This window comes from Myodes glareolus, chromosome 24 (assembly GCF_982192425.1).
Source record: "Myodes glareolus chromosome 24, mMyoGla1.1, whole genome shotgun sequence".
NCBI classification, from domain to species: Eukaryota; Metazoa; Chordata; class Mammalia; order Rodentia; family Cricetidae; genus Myodes; species Myodes glareolus.
This window is the reverse complement of record NC_142049.1, coordinates 20,737,508-20,752,859: the sequence shown is the minus strand read 5'-3', so window position 1 is coordinate 20,752,859 and position 15,352 is coordinate 20,737,508. Positions and strand designations below refer to the sequence as shown.

At 42.4% G+C, this 15,352-nt stretch overlaps 1 protein-coding gene across 2 annotated transcripts in view; it reads left to right on the top strand.

The window, feature by feature from the left end:
- The window catches only part of Akap13 (A-kinase anchoring protein 13), a 271,423-nt gene that overhangs the window by 234,734 nt on the left and 21,337 nt on the right, over positions 1 to 15,352 (top strand). For both annotated transcript variants that reach the window (XM_048434838.3, XM_048434846.3), the window contains 8 exons: positions 1,385 to 1,451; positions 5,340 to 5,475; positions 7,000 to 7,112; positions 7,699 to 7,851; positions 8,676 to 8,926; positions 10,665 to 10,790; positions 10,897 to 11,014; positions 12,252 to 12,500. In XM_048434838.3, the coding sequence (XP_048290795.3) occupies positions 1,385 to 1,451; positions 5,340 to 5,475; positions 7,000 to 7,112; positions 7,699 to 7,851; positions 8,676 to 8,926; positions 10,665 to 10,790; positions 10,897 to 11,014; positions 12,252 to 12,500 (1,213 nt within the window). The remainder of the gene's footprint in view (positions 1 to 1,384; positions 1,452 to 5,339; positions 5,476 to 6,999; positions 7,113 to 7,698; positions 7,852 to 8,675; positions 8,927 to 10,664; positions 10,791 to 10,896; positions 11,015 to 12,251; positions 12,501 to 15,352) is intronic.

Sequence of the window (15,352 nt, the reverse complement as noted above, 5' to 3'; positions counted from 1 at the left end):
GAATGTTTTCCCATAGAGGATTTCCAGATGTGTCTACACAGATGTTCATCAGTACCCGCATTACCTAGTGCAGTGGCTCAGTCTTAAGTGTGCATCAGAATCATCTCAAGATCTTACTCAAAGAAATTTGCTGCTGTAACCGCTCTCCCAAAGGATTTTCAGTTGGGAATGGACTGAAGAGTCTGCTTTTCTGAGGAGTTCCCAAATGATGTTGATCGTGCTCAGCCCTCACTCTGGGTGGTGCTGGACTAATAAAGATAGCTGTATCTGTATCTGAATTTTCCCAGCCCAGAGACTCATGTTGCACTTTAAAATTTTAGGTGCAAAGACTTAGAAATTAAATTTATACCAATTTGGATTTCTATTTTCTCCCCCAAAATTGGAAGTTTCTGCAGCCCTCAGCTCACTGGTGCTGCCCTGTCACCCAGCAATCCCAGCTCCCCTCATCACATTCTTCCCATTTTTTCATCGTGTTACGGGTCTTCTGGGACCCTATTTTCCTGTCTTTTTGTTTTTTAAGTCTGTACCTTACTCCCACTAGAACATAATCAGGAAGGCAGGAATCTTTGATTTGTGAATACAGTACACTGAAAACCTCGAATAGCATCAGATATATGATAGAGTCTTAAAATGTGAAGGATTGTATGTCAGAGAACAATCGTGGGTGCCCAGTGGATACTGTTGAAGGGAAGAGCCTCCCAGATGCCCACTTGTACTTCTTGTCTGCTCCTGCTTCTGCCATTATCATCTGTCTGACCACCCAGTCATCTGCATTCATGGTCTCAGATAAGACTGTTACTGTGAGTGTGCTGGGCTCTGGAGAGCAGTGATGACACAGAGAATAGCGTCTCTTTTGTGTATGGTTGTAATATCTATAGTCTTCATTTTAAAATGAAAGTGGTCTGTTTCCTCCTAGTGATTTGTTTCAGAGTAAATGCTTCAGTTTGTAATTTCCCAAACTATTTTTTATGCATGCCCTCACAAAACTAAAATTAGTATTCTCTCTAAGAATGTAACATTTTACAAATGCTAGTCACCAAATAAACAGAACGAACAGATACAGCTGGTTCTCTGAGTAACTGACAGTGCAGTGTGGGTATGGACAGGCAGTTTCTATAGTCAGGAAAGGCTTTGGTGACCTTAGCAAAGAGAGAGTACTTAGAGCATCTGCAAGTGGAAGAATGTCATACCTACATAGATGACAAAAAGCATCCTGAGATGGGGTGGCACACACCTAAGCATCTGTAGTGCTTGGTGAGCCCAAAGGATGACAGGTGGGGGTGGCCATGGTCCAGCACCGTCTCCTTTTACTCGCGACTGCTGGAGAATTGTGGAGGATGAGTTGTCAGTGTGGTCTCATGTTTGTACCTTCTTTTCTCGTTAGCAGCCCAAAGGGAGCCTCCAGGCACATGACACATCGTCACTGCCCACAGTCATCATGAGAAACAAATGTAAGTAGCTCAGCACGCCTCTCAGAAGTACACTCGGACTTCTTCTTCTAGATTCGATGTTTTTGTGACGCTTGCTTGTTGAGGCTAGCCTAAGCTAACTAGCAAGATCCTCTACCTATATTGTTTACCACTTTGTTCTGTCGCATTCATTGACCAGCAGCTTATCATTATACCCTCAAACCCTTCTTGAAGGTGTCTGTCATAGTATGTGCCTTAGCTGAAAGGGGAACTGGAGCAGGTTACTCCCGTGCAACTCAGTCTCCTCTTCAGCACCAGAGAAAGTGACTGATTTTAGTGCCTCACATCAGTGGGACACAAAGGAGCTCTTACTGGTTAAACTTATATACAGCATGTGAAATTATGTAAATGACTCTTTCGTTGTTATTCCCAAGGTTCTCAAATATTATATAAAACTGTGTAAATCATACTCTACCCTCACACGTAAAAAAAAAAAAATCTTGAGGACTGGCAAGGTGACTCAAGCAAGTAAAGGTGTCTGCTGTCAAGCCTGACTACCCGAGTTCAGTCCCAGGACCCACATTTCAGGAGAGAACAAACTTCCACAAGTTGTCTTCTGACCTCTTCTGCATGCAAATAATAATAAATGTAATTATTTTAATTTTAAAAACTACTTTGAGTTAGATAAGAGATCTGAGAAGGTAAAGGGATTTTCAGCCAAACCTGACAGCTGAATTTAGTCTCTAAAACTCACATAGTAGGAGAACCAGCTTCAACAGGTTGTCCTCTGGCTTCCATATGGACTCTGTGGCATGTGTGTGTACACACACACACACAGAATAAATTCTAAAATCTAAAAAGAAACCAGAACTGATCTTTACCGTCTTGTGAAAGATTTCACTTCAGATTGGCAATGTTTTCACTCCCCATGCTCTTTCATACCCATTTAATATACTTAGTGCATATCTTTCTGATCTCCTATCTCTTAGTCATCTGTATCTTTGAAAAGGTTGTTTCATACACTAGTTCACTCTGTCGTTTTCAGAGCTACTATTGCTATTGTTTCAGACTGCTGCATGGTTTATTTCATGAGCAAATGTTGTGTTTTAATTACTTTCAGCTGCTACCGTAAGCAATGCAGTGCTAATTATCCTCTCTGAATTGGCTCCATGGGAACCTGTGCTGTTACCAGAGCAATGCTTTCAACATGTAGCTGAATCAGTACATGTCAGACTCTGAGACCCCCATCTAGCCCTGAGAGTCAGACACTGCGGTAGGGCCCTATGGTCTAGGTTTTAGTAGTTCCTCTGAGTGATCTTGATGCCCACTGAAGGCTGGAAGCACAGCTTGTGCCTTATTTCTCTCCTGCAGTTCCTGAGCTCTTCAAAATGACTGTGCCGATCTGTACACCACAAAGAATGAATTCCCTGTGGACATATTAAGTCTGGTTCTCATCTATCCTTGTATGGAGACAGCTACTAGACTGACACCCACTTCAGTCTGTCATCCAGCTTCCTTAGGCAGTCTTAATCTTGAAACCTTTTTCTGTGATGTTACCAACTATTTCAGAAGCCTGTTTTCTTTCCCATCAGATGAAATACTTTTAAAATATCTTTCAGAAGCACAGTCTTTTATGTAGATTGCCTCTGACCCTCACAGAGAACTTTCTTGTTTATATTGATAGTAATCTATGGAGTGCTGGGTTTTGTTATGAGATTTCCGTATATAAAATGTACCTTAAGAACACCTCCCATAGCTTTTCTTATCTCCATCCTCCTTGTTTTCACCTTAGCCGTCTGTAGTAGGACCTCATTTTGCCTTCAAAGTCCCTGCCATTTTTTTAATTTCATATGTGAAAATATGTAAGTCTAATTTTTGTAGAATTGTCTCACTAAACATTTTCCTTCAAATATTATAATTTCATTCTTGAGTTTTGGCCACATAAAACTCCATTATATCACATTTTCTTTTTCTATTCACCCACTGATAGTCATTTTGGGGCTGATTCCATGATTTGACTATTGTGAATAGTGCTACAGTAAACAGTGATGTTTAGGCATCCCTATAGTAGCCTTGCTCTGGGTCTTTTGGATATACACCCATAAGTGGTATGACTGGATGGATAGAAATTGCATTTTTAGTCTGTGGGGACTTCACACTGATTTCCATGATGGCTGTCCTAAGTTATTCCTCCCAGCAGTATAATATAGTTTTTTTTTCCATTTGCATCCTCATCGTCATTTGTTGATTTTATTCCCTTGAGGATAGCCATTCTAACTAGGATAAGATGGAATGCCAGAATTATGGTGATTAAGAGTACAAATTCTGGGGCTAGAGAGATGACTCAGAGATTGAGCACTGGCTGCTCTTCCAGGGGTCCTGAGTTCAGTTCCTAGCAACTGCATGGTGGCTTACAACCATCTATAATGAAATTTGGTGCTCTCTTCTGGTGAGTAGACATGCATGCAGACAGAACACTGTATACATAAGAAATAAATATTTTTTTAAAAAAATGTACAAATTCTGGATCTGGGAAGATGGCTCAGTGTGTAAAGTGCTTGTTGAACAAGCATGAGGACCCAAGTTTGGGTTTGGATATGGTGGCATATGTTTGTAACCTTGGGTCCTGGAAACAGAGACAGGCAGATACCTGGAAATTGCTGACCATCCAGGTTAGTCAAAACGCTGATCCAGTTTAGTCAAAATGAGGTTCAGTGACAGACCCTCTCTCTCAAAAAAAAAAAAAAAATAGGTTTTAGAAGCTATTGAGGAACACATTCCAACATGAACTGTCATGGATGGGCAAGCACACTTGCATACACAAGAGTATAGTTGTGGATTCAAATTGCATGGTATTTGTGTCTTCTGCAGGCTTTTAAGTACAAATTATTTAGGGCTCTGCATAAGCATTCTGGTTCTTTTCCTCACTGATGCGCTCCTCACCCCCACCCCCCGTGTGTGTCTGTGTGTGTCCTCCCTCTACTTGCTTCTTTCTCTTTCTCCACTAATTCTTTATGATTATTTTGCCCTTTGATCATATGGTTCTTTCCATCAGAATATTCTGTTTTCCTTCTAGCCTGTTTGTATCCTCACTCTAGTCTGAGAACCACTGTTTCTTCCTCTCTGACATTTCATTTGCTCGCTGATCACCCTTCTGAAACACTTAGGATATGCTGTGCCCTGGAAACCCTGAAGCATAATCTCCGAGAGGCCCACACCTTAGACTCCCTTTGTACTTCCTGCAGCAAGGACCTGGTCATATTGTAGCATACCGTGTTTCTATTGTCTAAATAGAATTTTAATTAGCTATTAATTATTGTGCTGTTATTTATTAAAGGTATCCTATAGTATTGCAAAATTATACCAGTCCCCATATTCTTTTTCTCTTAGCTCTTGACCCTCCTGGGGATTAGACAAACACAAAAATTTACATCTATGATAGGAGTTCACTTACCAAGGAGATATAATTTAGTGTCCATGTGCCGTGTGATCATTTTAGATTAGAGCTCCAGTTCCTCTTTGCTCATGTTAAAGAAAAATACTCCCTAATAACCTGTATGACATTAAACAGCTGTTCAGTTTTCTCCATCCACAATTCCAAGAAATTGACCAAAATACATGTTTTCCATTAATGAGCAGGGGCTAGAGAGTTGTCTCTGGTTAGAAGCGTTTGCTTCTCTTCCAGAGGACCTTATTTGTGCTTCCAGAGCTTCAGCTGGTGTTGTGGCACATGCTTTTAATCCCAACACTTGGGTGGATCTCTGAGTTCAAGGACAGCCAAGGATGTGAAGACCCCCATCTTTAAATCTTTCTTTTTTGAGGAGCTAATGTATTGAAAACATTTTGTGTCTTTGTGGCATCTGTGGAATAAGTCAGCACTAGGGATCTGGAAAGGTGATGCTTCAATTCATGTCCTCTCTTCCCTTGCAGCTTCACAGCCCAAGGAGCGCCCTAGGTCTGCAGTCCTCTTGCCTGAAGAGGCCACTGCTGTACCAATGTTTACTAACAGGCGGTCCCAGCAGTGTGTCTCCCTCTCTAAAAGTGTTTCCATACAGAACATCACTGGGTAAGTGGACTTAAAGAGTCTTCAATTGACATACGGGTGACAAGGACATAATAATCAGTTTATTTGACAAAAAAAGAAATGGGTGTATAAAATTATGGGTTGGTACACAGTTGGATGGCACAAATGAAGTGGTTGGAAGTTGTGGTTTTGATGTACTATATTTATACTTATATTTGTAAATTAGATTGGTAATGTTTAATCAGAGAGCTCTGTGTTCAAGCCAGATTGCTTTAGGCATTTGTACATGACCTGCCAGTTTTAGAAGAACCTGAGTCATGGAAAAGATGATTTAATCATGAATATCCCATTGTAACCACCTATGTCTTAGATATCACACCTTTGTTTTATTCAGATGAACCTGATTTTGTTTCTTTTAAAATCTGTCTTCTGTCCTTATCTCTGAAGTCAGTTTATCATGGTGGTGAACTCTGGGCTGTCAGTTCCAGCTAGGGTCCTTCTTGCTGCATTAGTTCCATTTGTAACCTCTTCAAACTCTGCTGAGGCCATGGGTTGTTCAGCATTGATTGTCAGGTTATTAGCAAAGGGATGATTATGATGCTGTTAACTGTTTGGGTTAAAATGCTTCCCTCCCTCCCATTCATCCAGTATGCATCTTCAGAAATGTAGGACTTAATACCTCTTAAATTTCTCCTGGTATAGATTGGACCAAAATTTCTGACTAAGGATGCAAAGTCTGCTTTTGTTTGTATTTTGCTAACTCTGTGTTAGCTAATGTTTTCTCTTCCAAACCAGCAGCTCAGGTATTCTTCTTTGTCTCTATTTCTGTGACTTCCATAAGTCGTCTTTTCAAAGTTGTGATGTCATCAGACTCATTGACATTCTGGCTGAAACACTGAGTTTAGAATGAGTTCCACTTGCAGTTGTGTCCTAGAACAAGCATTTACTTGGTTCCCATGGTGCTAGCTTGTGAGTTGAGGTGGAAAGACCCAAATACTACCATTTATTGACATGCTCAGTAGTTTGTGGGGTAGAGATTTTTTAAAAGAAAAAAAAAGTTAGTGATTATGTAATGTTTTTAAAAGTTATTTTATGTGTTGTGTTTTGCCCGTATGCATGTCTTTGCCCCATGTTTATACCTGGTGCCTGTGGAGTCTAGAAGAGGGTACTAGATCCCCTGAAACTTGAGTTACAGGTGATTGTGGGCCACCAGATGGGTACTAGATAACAAACTTGGATCTTCTGAAAGAGCAGGTGTTCTTAACTGCTGAGCCATCTCTTAAACTCCTATGATAAATTTTTAATTTTTCTATATAAATGTGTACATGATGCTGTGTACCTTTTTTTAAAGCCTCAAAGAGTTGGGCTAAGATTGAATTTGCATTGGTAACACTCTAAACTTTTTAGTACTGTTTCATTTTGCTATGTACCCAGGTAGCTTGTCTTAAGTCATCATAAAACCCATGACTAACTGTCATTTTAGAGTTTTTTTAGGGATTCACCTAAGAATGTGCACCACAGCTTATCAGATCGTATTTGACAGTGTGTCCTTCTTTTTGTCTGTAGAGTTGGCAATGATGAGAACATGTCAAACACCTGGAAATTTCTGTCTCATTCAACAGACTCACTGAATAAAATCTGCAAGGTCAATGAGTCAACAGAATCACTTACTGATGAGGGTAAGAGGAAACTCTGGCCTGAATTACTAAACGGCTGTAAGGATCCAGTGCATCTCCTATCACACTATTACCAAGTAGCGGGGCCTGCTCTTTCCCTCCCTCCCTGGAAAGAGTCTCTCAATTGCCTGTAAAGCATCTCTTGCAGTGCCAAGCATTGGCAGTAGCACCTGTCCTGGTGTTGGATTTCCACAGAAGGGTACACTGATTTTAACGTAGACACACTCTAGTATGGATGTTTTTCTTCCTCTAGACTTTGCACACTTTCAGTTCTGTGTCTGTACAATTGTAAGTGTACTCAGATGAACATGCAGCCCATAAAGATAGCAGGATGCTTCAAGCTCCAGCTTCACATAGGAATTGTTTCAATCTTGCTAGATGTATGTATGTTTATCATTCCAAACCAGACTTGAATATAGAATCTTCCATTCCTGAACTTGACAGTGATCCTGCCTAGTATATTCTCCTTGAGTATCCTCTACACTAGGACAGAGGATTTGTCTTAGGAACTTGTTTTCACCTGCAGGAAAATCCAGACTTGTAGAGATCAAAACCCCAAGATCCTGAGGTTGCTTTTTTGTATTTTGAGGAGTAGGTACAGACATGAATGAAGGACAGCTGATGGGAGACTTTGAAAGTGACTCTAAACAGCTAGAAGCAGAGTCCTGGAGCCGCATAGTAGACAGCAAGTTCCTTAAACAGCAGAAGAAAGACGTGGTCAAGCGGCAGGAGGTGATTTACGGTGAGATGCTTCATTCGCTTTGCTTGTTTGTGATCTGCACCATCCAGCTTGCACACAGTGAGGGTTATTGAGAGGCAGAGATACTGTCCTGCCTCCCGGGGAGGGAACTTGAAGAGGAGTTGCCCTGTCCAGCATGTTTAAATGAGTGATTGTTGGACTATAAAAATTAAGTGTTGAATATGCAGTATCATAAAAGTTTCCATTAAAACCACTGAGGTATGAAGACGTGATTTGGGGGACGGGGGTTGGAACAGGGTTTCTCTATGCAATAGCTCTAGCTGTCCTGGAACTAGTTCTATAGACCAGACTGGCCTCGAACTCACCGAGATCCGCCTGCCTCTGCCTCCCGAGTGTTGGGATTAGAGGTGTGCACCACCACTGCCCAGCTTGGAGACTTGATATTGCCTTTTGTTCACTTTGCCCTGTAGTATCCCATTCTGTTCCTTTCTCGTTCCATTGAGCAGTTTGTTTAGATTTGCATGCGCAGCTCTACAGCAGCCTTCTAAAAATGCATTTCTGTTCTTGAGCTACACTAGAAAGGGAAAATATTCGTCAGTTCTGGGAAGCAGGGACACAGTAAGTTAAAAGGACTGAGTTCAGTGCAGAAACATAGTAAAAGGAAGGGACTTTGAAAATCATTTCAGACTGTCCGAATTCAGTACACCTGTCATCAGAGAAATGTTAGGTCTGTGAAAAGCCAGAATGAGATGAGCCTACTCCGGGGAAGACAGCTGTTTGCTCGGTGTTAAAGTCTCAGCTGGGCTCTGAGCTAACCTCACAAGCTTAGCTGTGATCTGAAAGACCCTTGCTTTCCCTTCTCATAGAGTTGATGCAGACAGAGTTACATCACATCCGCACGCTCAAGATCATGAGTGATGTGTACAGCCGGGGCATGATGACAGATCTGCTCTTTGAGCAGCAGATGGTGGAAAAGCTTTTCCCTTGTTTGGATGAACTGATCAGTATCCACAGCCAGTTCTTTCAGAGAATCCTGGAGCGGAAGAAGGAGTCTCTGGTAGAGAAAAGTGAAAGGAACTTTCTTGTCAAGAGGATAGGGGATGTGCTTGTCAATCAGGTGAGCAGCGGGTAGGTCTGGGATTCTCACACTTCAGGGTAGCAGAGAAGCTTTTTGATTCTGGATCCCTACATGTATATTTCAGCTTTACTGGTTTTCTTTGTAGACTTAATAAATTGAGTTCATCTAACCCTCAATTTTCTTTTCTGTAAAATAAGGAAAGAGGGGTTCTCTGCTATTTTTAGAAAGTTAGGTATATATAATATATATAATAATACAGTATATACTAAAAGTTTTTCTTTCTCTAAGTCCATGCAGTCATCAGAAGCAATACTGGGTAAGAAGTAAAAGAATGTTTATTGAAATCTTGAGCTTTCCCTATGGCTCATCTGAAAAGGATCCCGTCTATCTACTTTTTCTTTTTGATTTGATTTGATTTGATTTTTTGATGAGGGGTTTCTCAGTAGCTATGGAGCAGTCCTGGAACTCGCTCTGTAGACCAGGCTGGCCTTGAACTCACAGGTGGCCTCTGCCTCCCAAGTGCTGGGATTAAAGGTGAGCGCCCACCAACGCCGGGCGGATCCCATCTATCTTGAGACCAGCTAAAACGTAGGCAGTTGACCAATAGGCTATCTGTGAAACACTTTGTAAAATGTGTTACTGTTCTTTTTTTTGACATGATTTTATTTCAGTCCCATTCCAGAGAAGCTCACAAACAAAGTATTTTTTGTATTTTTGGATGTATGTCATGAGCAGTTCTTGATGTTTATTTTTTTAATGTTTTTAAAAGTGAAATGTTGCTAATAAAACCTAACAGACAAGAATATCATACACATTTGACCAGAACTTTCTCCCTCAGTAGATCCCTGCTTCTGTGTAGGTGCAGAGGTTTAGTTGCTGGAACGGTTGAATGAGAATTTTGTTGGGGCTGGGGCAGTACTCAGGGTTGAACCAAGGACTTCTCATACATGGTAGGTCAGCACCCTGTCACTGAGCTACATCCCCAGCCCTGTTTTTGCTTTTATTCTGAGGCTGTTTGAACCTCCCAAGGAACTGGGATTACAGGCTTAACTGAGAATTAGAAATCTTCTCCTTGCTCACATCCCTCACTTGATCAGTGTATTCACTCATTCTAGAAGGATTTGCTGTCTGTTAAATGCCGGGGGTAAAACTGCACAGCTGAATACAACAGAGGTTTCTGCCTTAAGATAATCTGTAGAAACAGGCATGATGCAAACAACTGTGTGTTCCATGTGAGACCCTTGCATATGGCAAGTGCAGGTTGACTAGTCCTATAAAGTGAGCCTAACGGGAGGCTCGACAAATGCAGAACCACATTCCCCAAATGTCTCTCCTCCAAACATTTCCCATTTCTCTCTCTCTGCCTTCAGTACCTGTATAGGTATTACATCTTGACTTGTATTCTTGTCTATAGTTTCTTGTGTTGTACCAAACCCTACTGAAGTCTTTGCTGCTGGGACTGAAACTTTAGTCCAGTGCTGCTCCTGTTACTCTGTACTGGACTCGGCCTACTAGGGCACTTGGTTTGTGGTAGTAGTTCCGCTTCTGCCTCTCCGTTGTGAGTGAAGAAACCTACACAACGGATCACTGGATCTTCTCAGATCTCAGTGTTTAACTCTTTGATAAAATGCCAAGCTGTTGGCCAAAACTGCTGTACCATTTAATCTTTTGCGGAAATTTATTAGGAAGAACTCTTAGTTTTTACAGCAAGCCTGGGAATTTTCTATAAAATGATACCCTGACTTGTGGTGTGACTCCTGTTTTCTTTCCGGGACAGTTTTCAGGTGAGAATGCAGAGCGCTTAAAAAAGACTTATGGCAAGTTCTGTGGGCAGCACAACCAGTCTGTCAACTACTTCAAAGACCTCTACACAAAGGATAAGCGCTTCCAAGCCTTTGTGAAGGTACGCCCTGAAACACAAGTGTCCCCACCATGGTCAAGAGCATAAGCACTCATTTTGGCTAGAGCTACCTTCCACGGGGACTAACAGTTTCTTCACTCCTTTGCAGAAGAAGATGAGCAGTTCAGTAGTGAGAAGGCTTGGGATTCCAGAGTGCATTTTACTTGTAACTCAGAGGATCACCAAGTACCCAGTTTTATTCCAGAGGATACTGCAATGTACCAAAGGTGAGCTCCTTGTAACTCAGACCCAGATAGCCTGGAAACCAGTGCAGCAGAGCTCTGCCCTACCCTAGCAGACCTACCAGGGTGTCTGTGCTTAGCTCCGTGCTTTATTTACTTATGGGCACAAATTTTCACTGTGGCCCAGGTTGACCTCAAATTCACAACAGTTTTTCCTCCACCTCCCCCAAAAGTGCCACGATTACAGGTGTATCTTATCTTGTAAGCATCTTTTCACGGCTACTTATTTTGTTGCTGTCTTTAGTTTTTGAGATCATGTTTCACTGTGTAGGACAGTCTAGTCTCAAGCTCATGATGCTTCTGCACAGCCTCCCAAGTGCTAAAATTATAGGGAAACACAATTGTACCTGCCTGATACACAGTTTTCTTGAACGGAAGGAAATACGCCCAGCGATACAGTTGTGTGGACTTAGACTCTTGGTCTAAGGCAGGGAAGATGAAAATTTAAGGCCTGCTAGGACTTAGATCAGATTTGAGTCCGACCTGGGCAGCCAGTGAGGTCTGTATCAAGGCAAAAACTGAGAAGGAGCTGGAGGCACAGCTGGGTGCTGCAATGTTTCCATTCCATTGCAGGATATGCACAAGATCCTGGATTTAGTTCCTGGAATAGCAGACTGGAGGTACAGCTCATTGTTAGATTACTTCCCAGGTGTGTGCAAGGTCTTGGATTCAATCCCTGGAATACCTCATGGAGTGTTAAATCACTACAATTGGGGTAGATGTACGATACCGAGGAGGGACCATGTATTGGTTCTGTTAAAGCGTTAAGTGCCCTGAGCATGGACTAGTTCAGGTAACATTGAATTTGGTCAGCATCTCCCACCATTTCTTCCCGTAAGTGCTAAAATTGTCACTCTGTCTTGTTTAATCAGTATGTAGTGGTTTCTCTCAGCTGCTGCTTCTCCTAGGCAGTTACATCAAAAGTTACGAGGCAAGAGAGGCAAAGATATAACTGAGTAGCTCGTTACCTGCCTCTGCTGCTCTCTCTCTCTAAAACATTGGTTTCTTTGGCTTTGGAGCATATAATTGCATATCATCCATAGCACTGAGAATACCTAACTTCCTTTAGAATTGAACTTAGGGCAGCAGGAAAGGTCAGCATGTGACTTGGTGTGTTGGCTCCAGCATGAAAGTATAACAGCTGGGGAATGTGATGGTATAGACTCCTTCCTGTCTGCTCTTGTGTGCGAGGAGCCATTCAAAGTACTTCTTTCCTCCCAAGACAATGAAGTGGAGCAGGAAGACCTGGCCCAGTCCTTGAGCCTGGTGAAGGATGTGATTGGAGCCGTGGACAGCAAAGTAGCAAGTTATGAGAAGAAAGTCCGTCTCGGTGAGATTTACACGAAGACCGATAGCAAGTCGATCATGAGGATGAAGAGTGGGCAGATGTTCGCCAAGGAGGATCTGAAACGGAAGAAGCTGGTGCGGGATGGGAGTGTGTTTCTGAAAAGCGCAACAGGGCGGCTGAAAGGTAAGACTGCTTCCGTGTCTGTGTGCCTGGGGAGAACAGAAGAATTCAGATGCTTCTGCACTTCACCACCAGGTGTCTTCCTGGAGAGCTATACCCAGACATCACCGGGGCAACAACCATTTAGTAATATGTCAGAAAAGACTCATTTGGAGTGGCTTACAAAGCCCTATGAAATGTGGCAGTAAGGAAAAGATACACTCAAGAAAAACGGCAAATGTGATTTAAAACACGAAGGATCAAATTAATACATATAGCAGACTATTGCAGAAGACGTGTTTCCCCAGAGAGGAGCTGAGTGGCCACTGTGGGTTGGGGTCAATGGCAGAACTGTCTGAGTCAGGGACCAAGTCCGTAAGAATTGAGAATTTATCACTCCCAAAAGACCTTCTGAGACCTTAGAGAAAGGCAAGTCTAACTCATTTCAACTACATTCCTCATTACTTTGATTCACGTCTGTCATTTTTCTCTAATGCAAAATAGATCATTAAAGGTAACTTGTTCATTTTATTTATGATTTCTCAATTTTCATCAGTCACCTACAATAAGTTAAGGAAGTTAAGCATTTTTGTTTTTAATTATTCAGTACATCTTACTTTTAGGAAAGTGATCGGTTTCATCAGAACTTTACTGGATAGGCATCCTGCCTCTGTGAGCTCTGACCTCACAGCAGCTGCTGGCGTTTCCACCACAGCCCTGGACTCAGTGAGCTGAGGGTGCAAACAGGCCATGGGTGCGCTGTTGTCCCAGTAGCACACTGATATCAGAAGGAACGTTTCCTTTCCCATTTAAGCAGGAACCATGCCGTAGGTGTCTGCAGTCAGAGCACTCAGGTGCCCTTAGCCTGTTATGCTTAGGACAGTAGTACAGAAGTCCCCTCAGGCACTGACCTCAGACCTGCAAGAAGAGGGTGCTTCTGTGCTGTGGTGGGTGCCAGAATAAAGAGGAAGGATGAGTGGCCGTGGAGGTAAGTCTTGAAGAATGAAGAGAAAGGTGTTTCTAGAGGAAACCATGGAGTTGGGAGGGCCTGGAACCCAGAGAAAGTTAAATTCTCAGGACTCCCAGACAGACTGAAGAGAGTGATAGGAGATGAGAAAAATGAGAACCTGCTGGGGTTCAGCGGCCAGAGATGCCTGCCACACAGTGAGGGGCTGGCGCTTGATGTTCTTGCTGGTTGTGGGCGTGGGATAGGCTCACCATGAGAGGGTATCATGTGGACTAGGGATGAGTTAGGTGTTTTGTGGTTTGGGGTTTTGTTGTTGTTGTTTCGTTTTTTCAACACCACTGGGAATCGTGTAGAGAACATCAGCAGTGACAAAGGCATTGGAAGTGCCACCCGCCAGTGCCTGGACAGCAGTGGAAGACATGGAAATGAAGCACGGGATAATGTTCCAGTGTCCCTCACCACTGATCAGGAGTGTTTAGGATATCCTGTGATGAATTAAGGTGCTCCTTCCTTTTCTTGGTGATCTGAGTTCTGTGGTGGTCTGAGTACGCTGGCCCAGACCTTTGTCCACACCACCACTTTGAGGCTGTCTTTCAAGCAGGCTGGCAGTTCAGAAATACCTGTCCTTCTCATGAGGACCTAGGTTTGCTAGAACGGCTGTTGCCTGGAGCCAACACTTTATTCTTTTCCTTTACATGCAGCTTATTTCAAAAATAAAAACAAATAGGTTTCAGCTGCTGGAATAAAGCTGTGGTCAAACCAATAGCAGAACAATAGGTTTCTGGCTGGAAATGCCTGCGCTGGGGAGAAGGGGTTGCTATTTAGTCTTTTTCACACCCCCGTGAACTCCTGCCAAGAACAGCCAGTACTGTATTGAACACCCCGTGGAAGGGATGGGATTATTATTTCTCTGATCCAGAACGCTGATCATATAAACCTCAGGATCCAACAAAGTTGAAACTCAGGCTTTTTGAACTTATTTTTGGCAGACACCTGAATTATTTTAAAGTAAACTTAATATAACTTGTCAAAACTAATGACAGTGCATGGAAAATTACTGTTGTCTAGCCTGAAAATTGAGAACTCCCTTGCTTCTGTTTGCTGTGTAGCTTTGTAGGGAATTCTAGTTGTGGCAGAGGTCTGCATAAATTAGCCCACTGTTTCCCAAGGAGCTATAGGCTCTGCTTTCCAGAGGGAAAAACATGTAAGGGTCAGCCTGGTAGTTCTGAGTAGCTGGCTAGGAGGTGTGCATGGCCCTTGAGGGAGCAGAGGAAAATGGCCCTATGCATGCCTAGAGGACTAGTCAGATCATGAGTTGATGAATTTTTTTTGAAGTTCCTGGATCCAATTAAAGATGTTTGTTTTGTTCCATTTCTGGGGTGGCAATGATGATAGAATCTAGATCTGCTGGAGTCTTAGGCACCACTGAAGTGCACATCAGTCTGTTGGTTTTGGTTTTTATGTGTCATACTTTATATTCTGCAGTTTAGACTTAACTTAGTTTGACCATAATCTAGACAGAACAAATTGTATTGCCCTACATATTTCTTAAATTAATTTTCCTAGCATATGAAACAATGGGTTTCATTTTAATATTTTAATACAACATACATGGTTGTTTGCTCCACCAGCACCTCCTGCTGATCCCATTCTTGCCCAAACACCTTTCATGTTTTATATTACAAATAATTAAATTTACATCTGCATGTGAGAGAAAACGTGGTATTTACCTAGCTTACCTCCCCCATTTACGCACTCTGGTTCCACACGTGGTTTTGCTTTAATGGAGTGGAAGAGAGCTGAATTCACTAACGTTTGTCTGTGCAAGTGTTCTAGTTTCCATTCAGTTGCTGTGATTAAAGACGCTCTGAGTAGGCGCAGCAGTGGGGAGGGAAGAGTGTACTTGGCT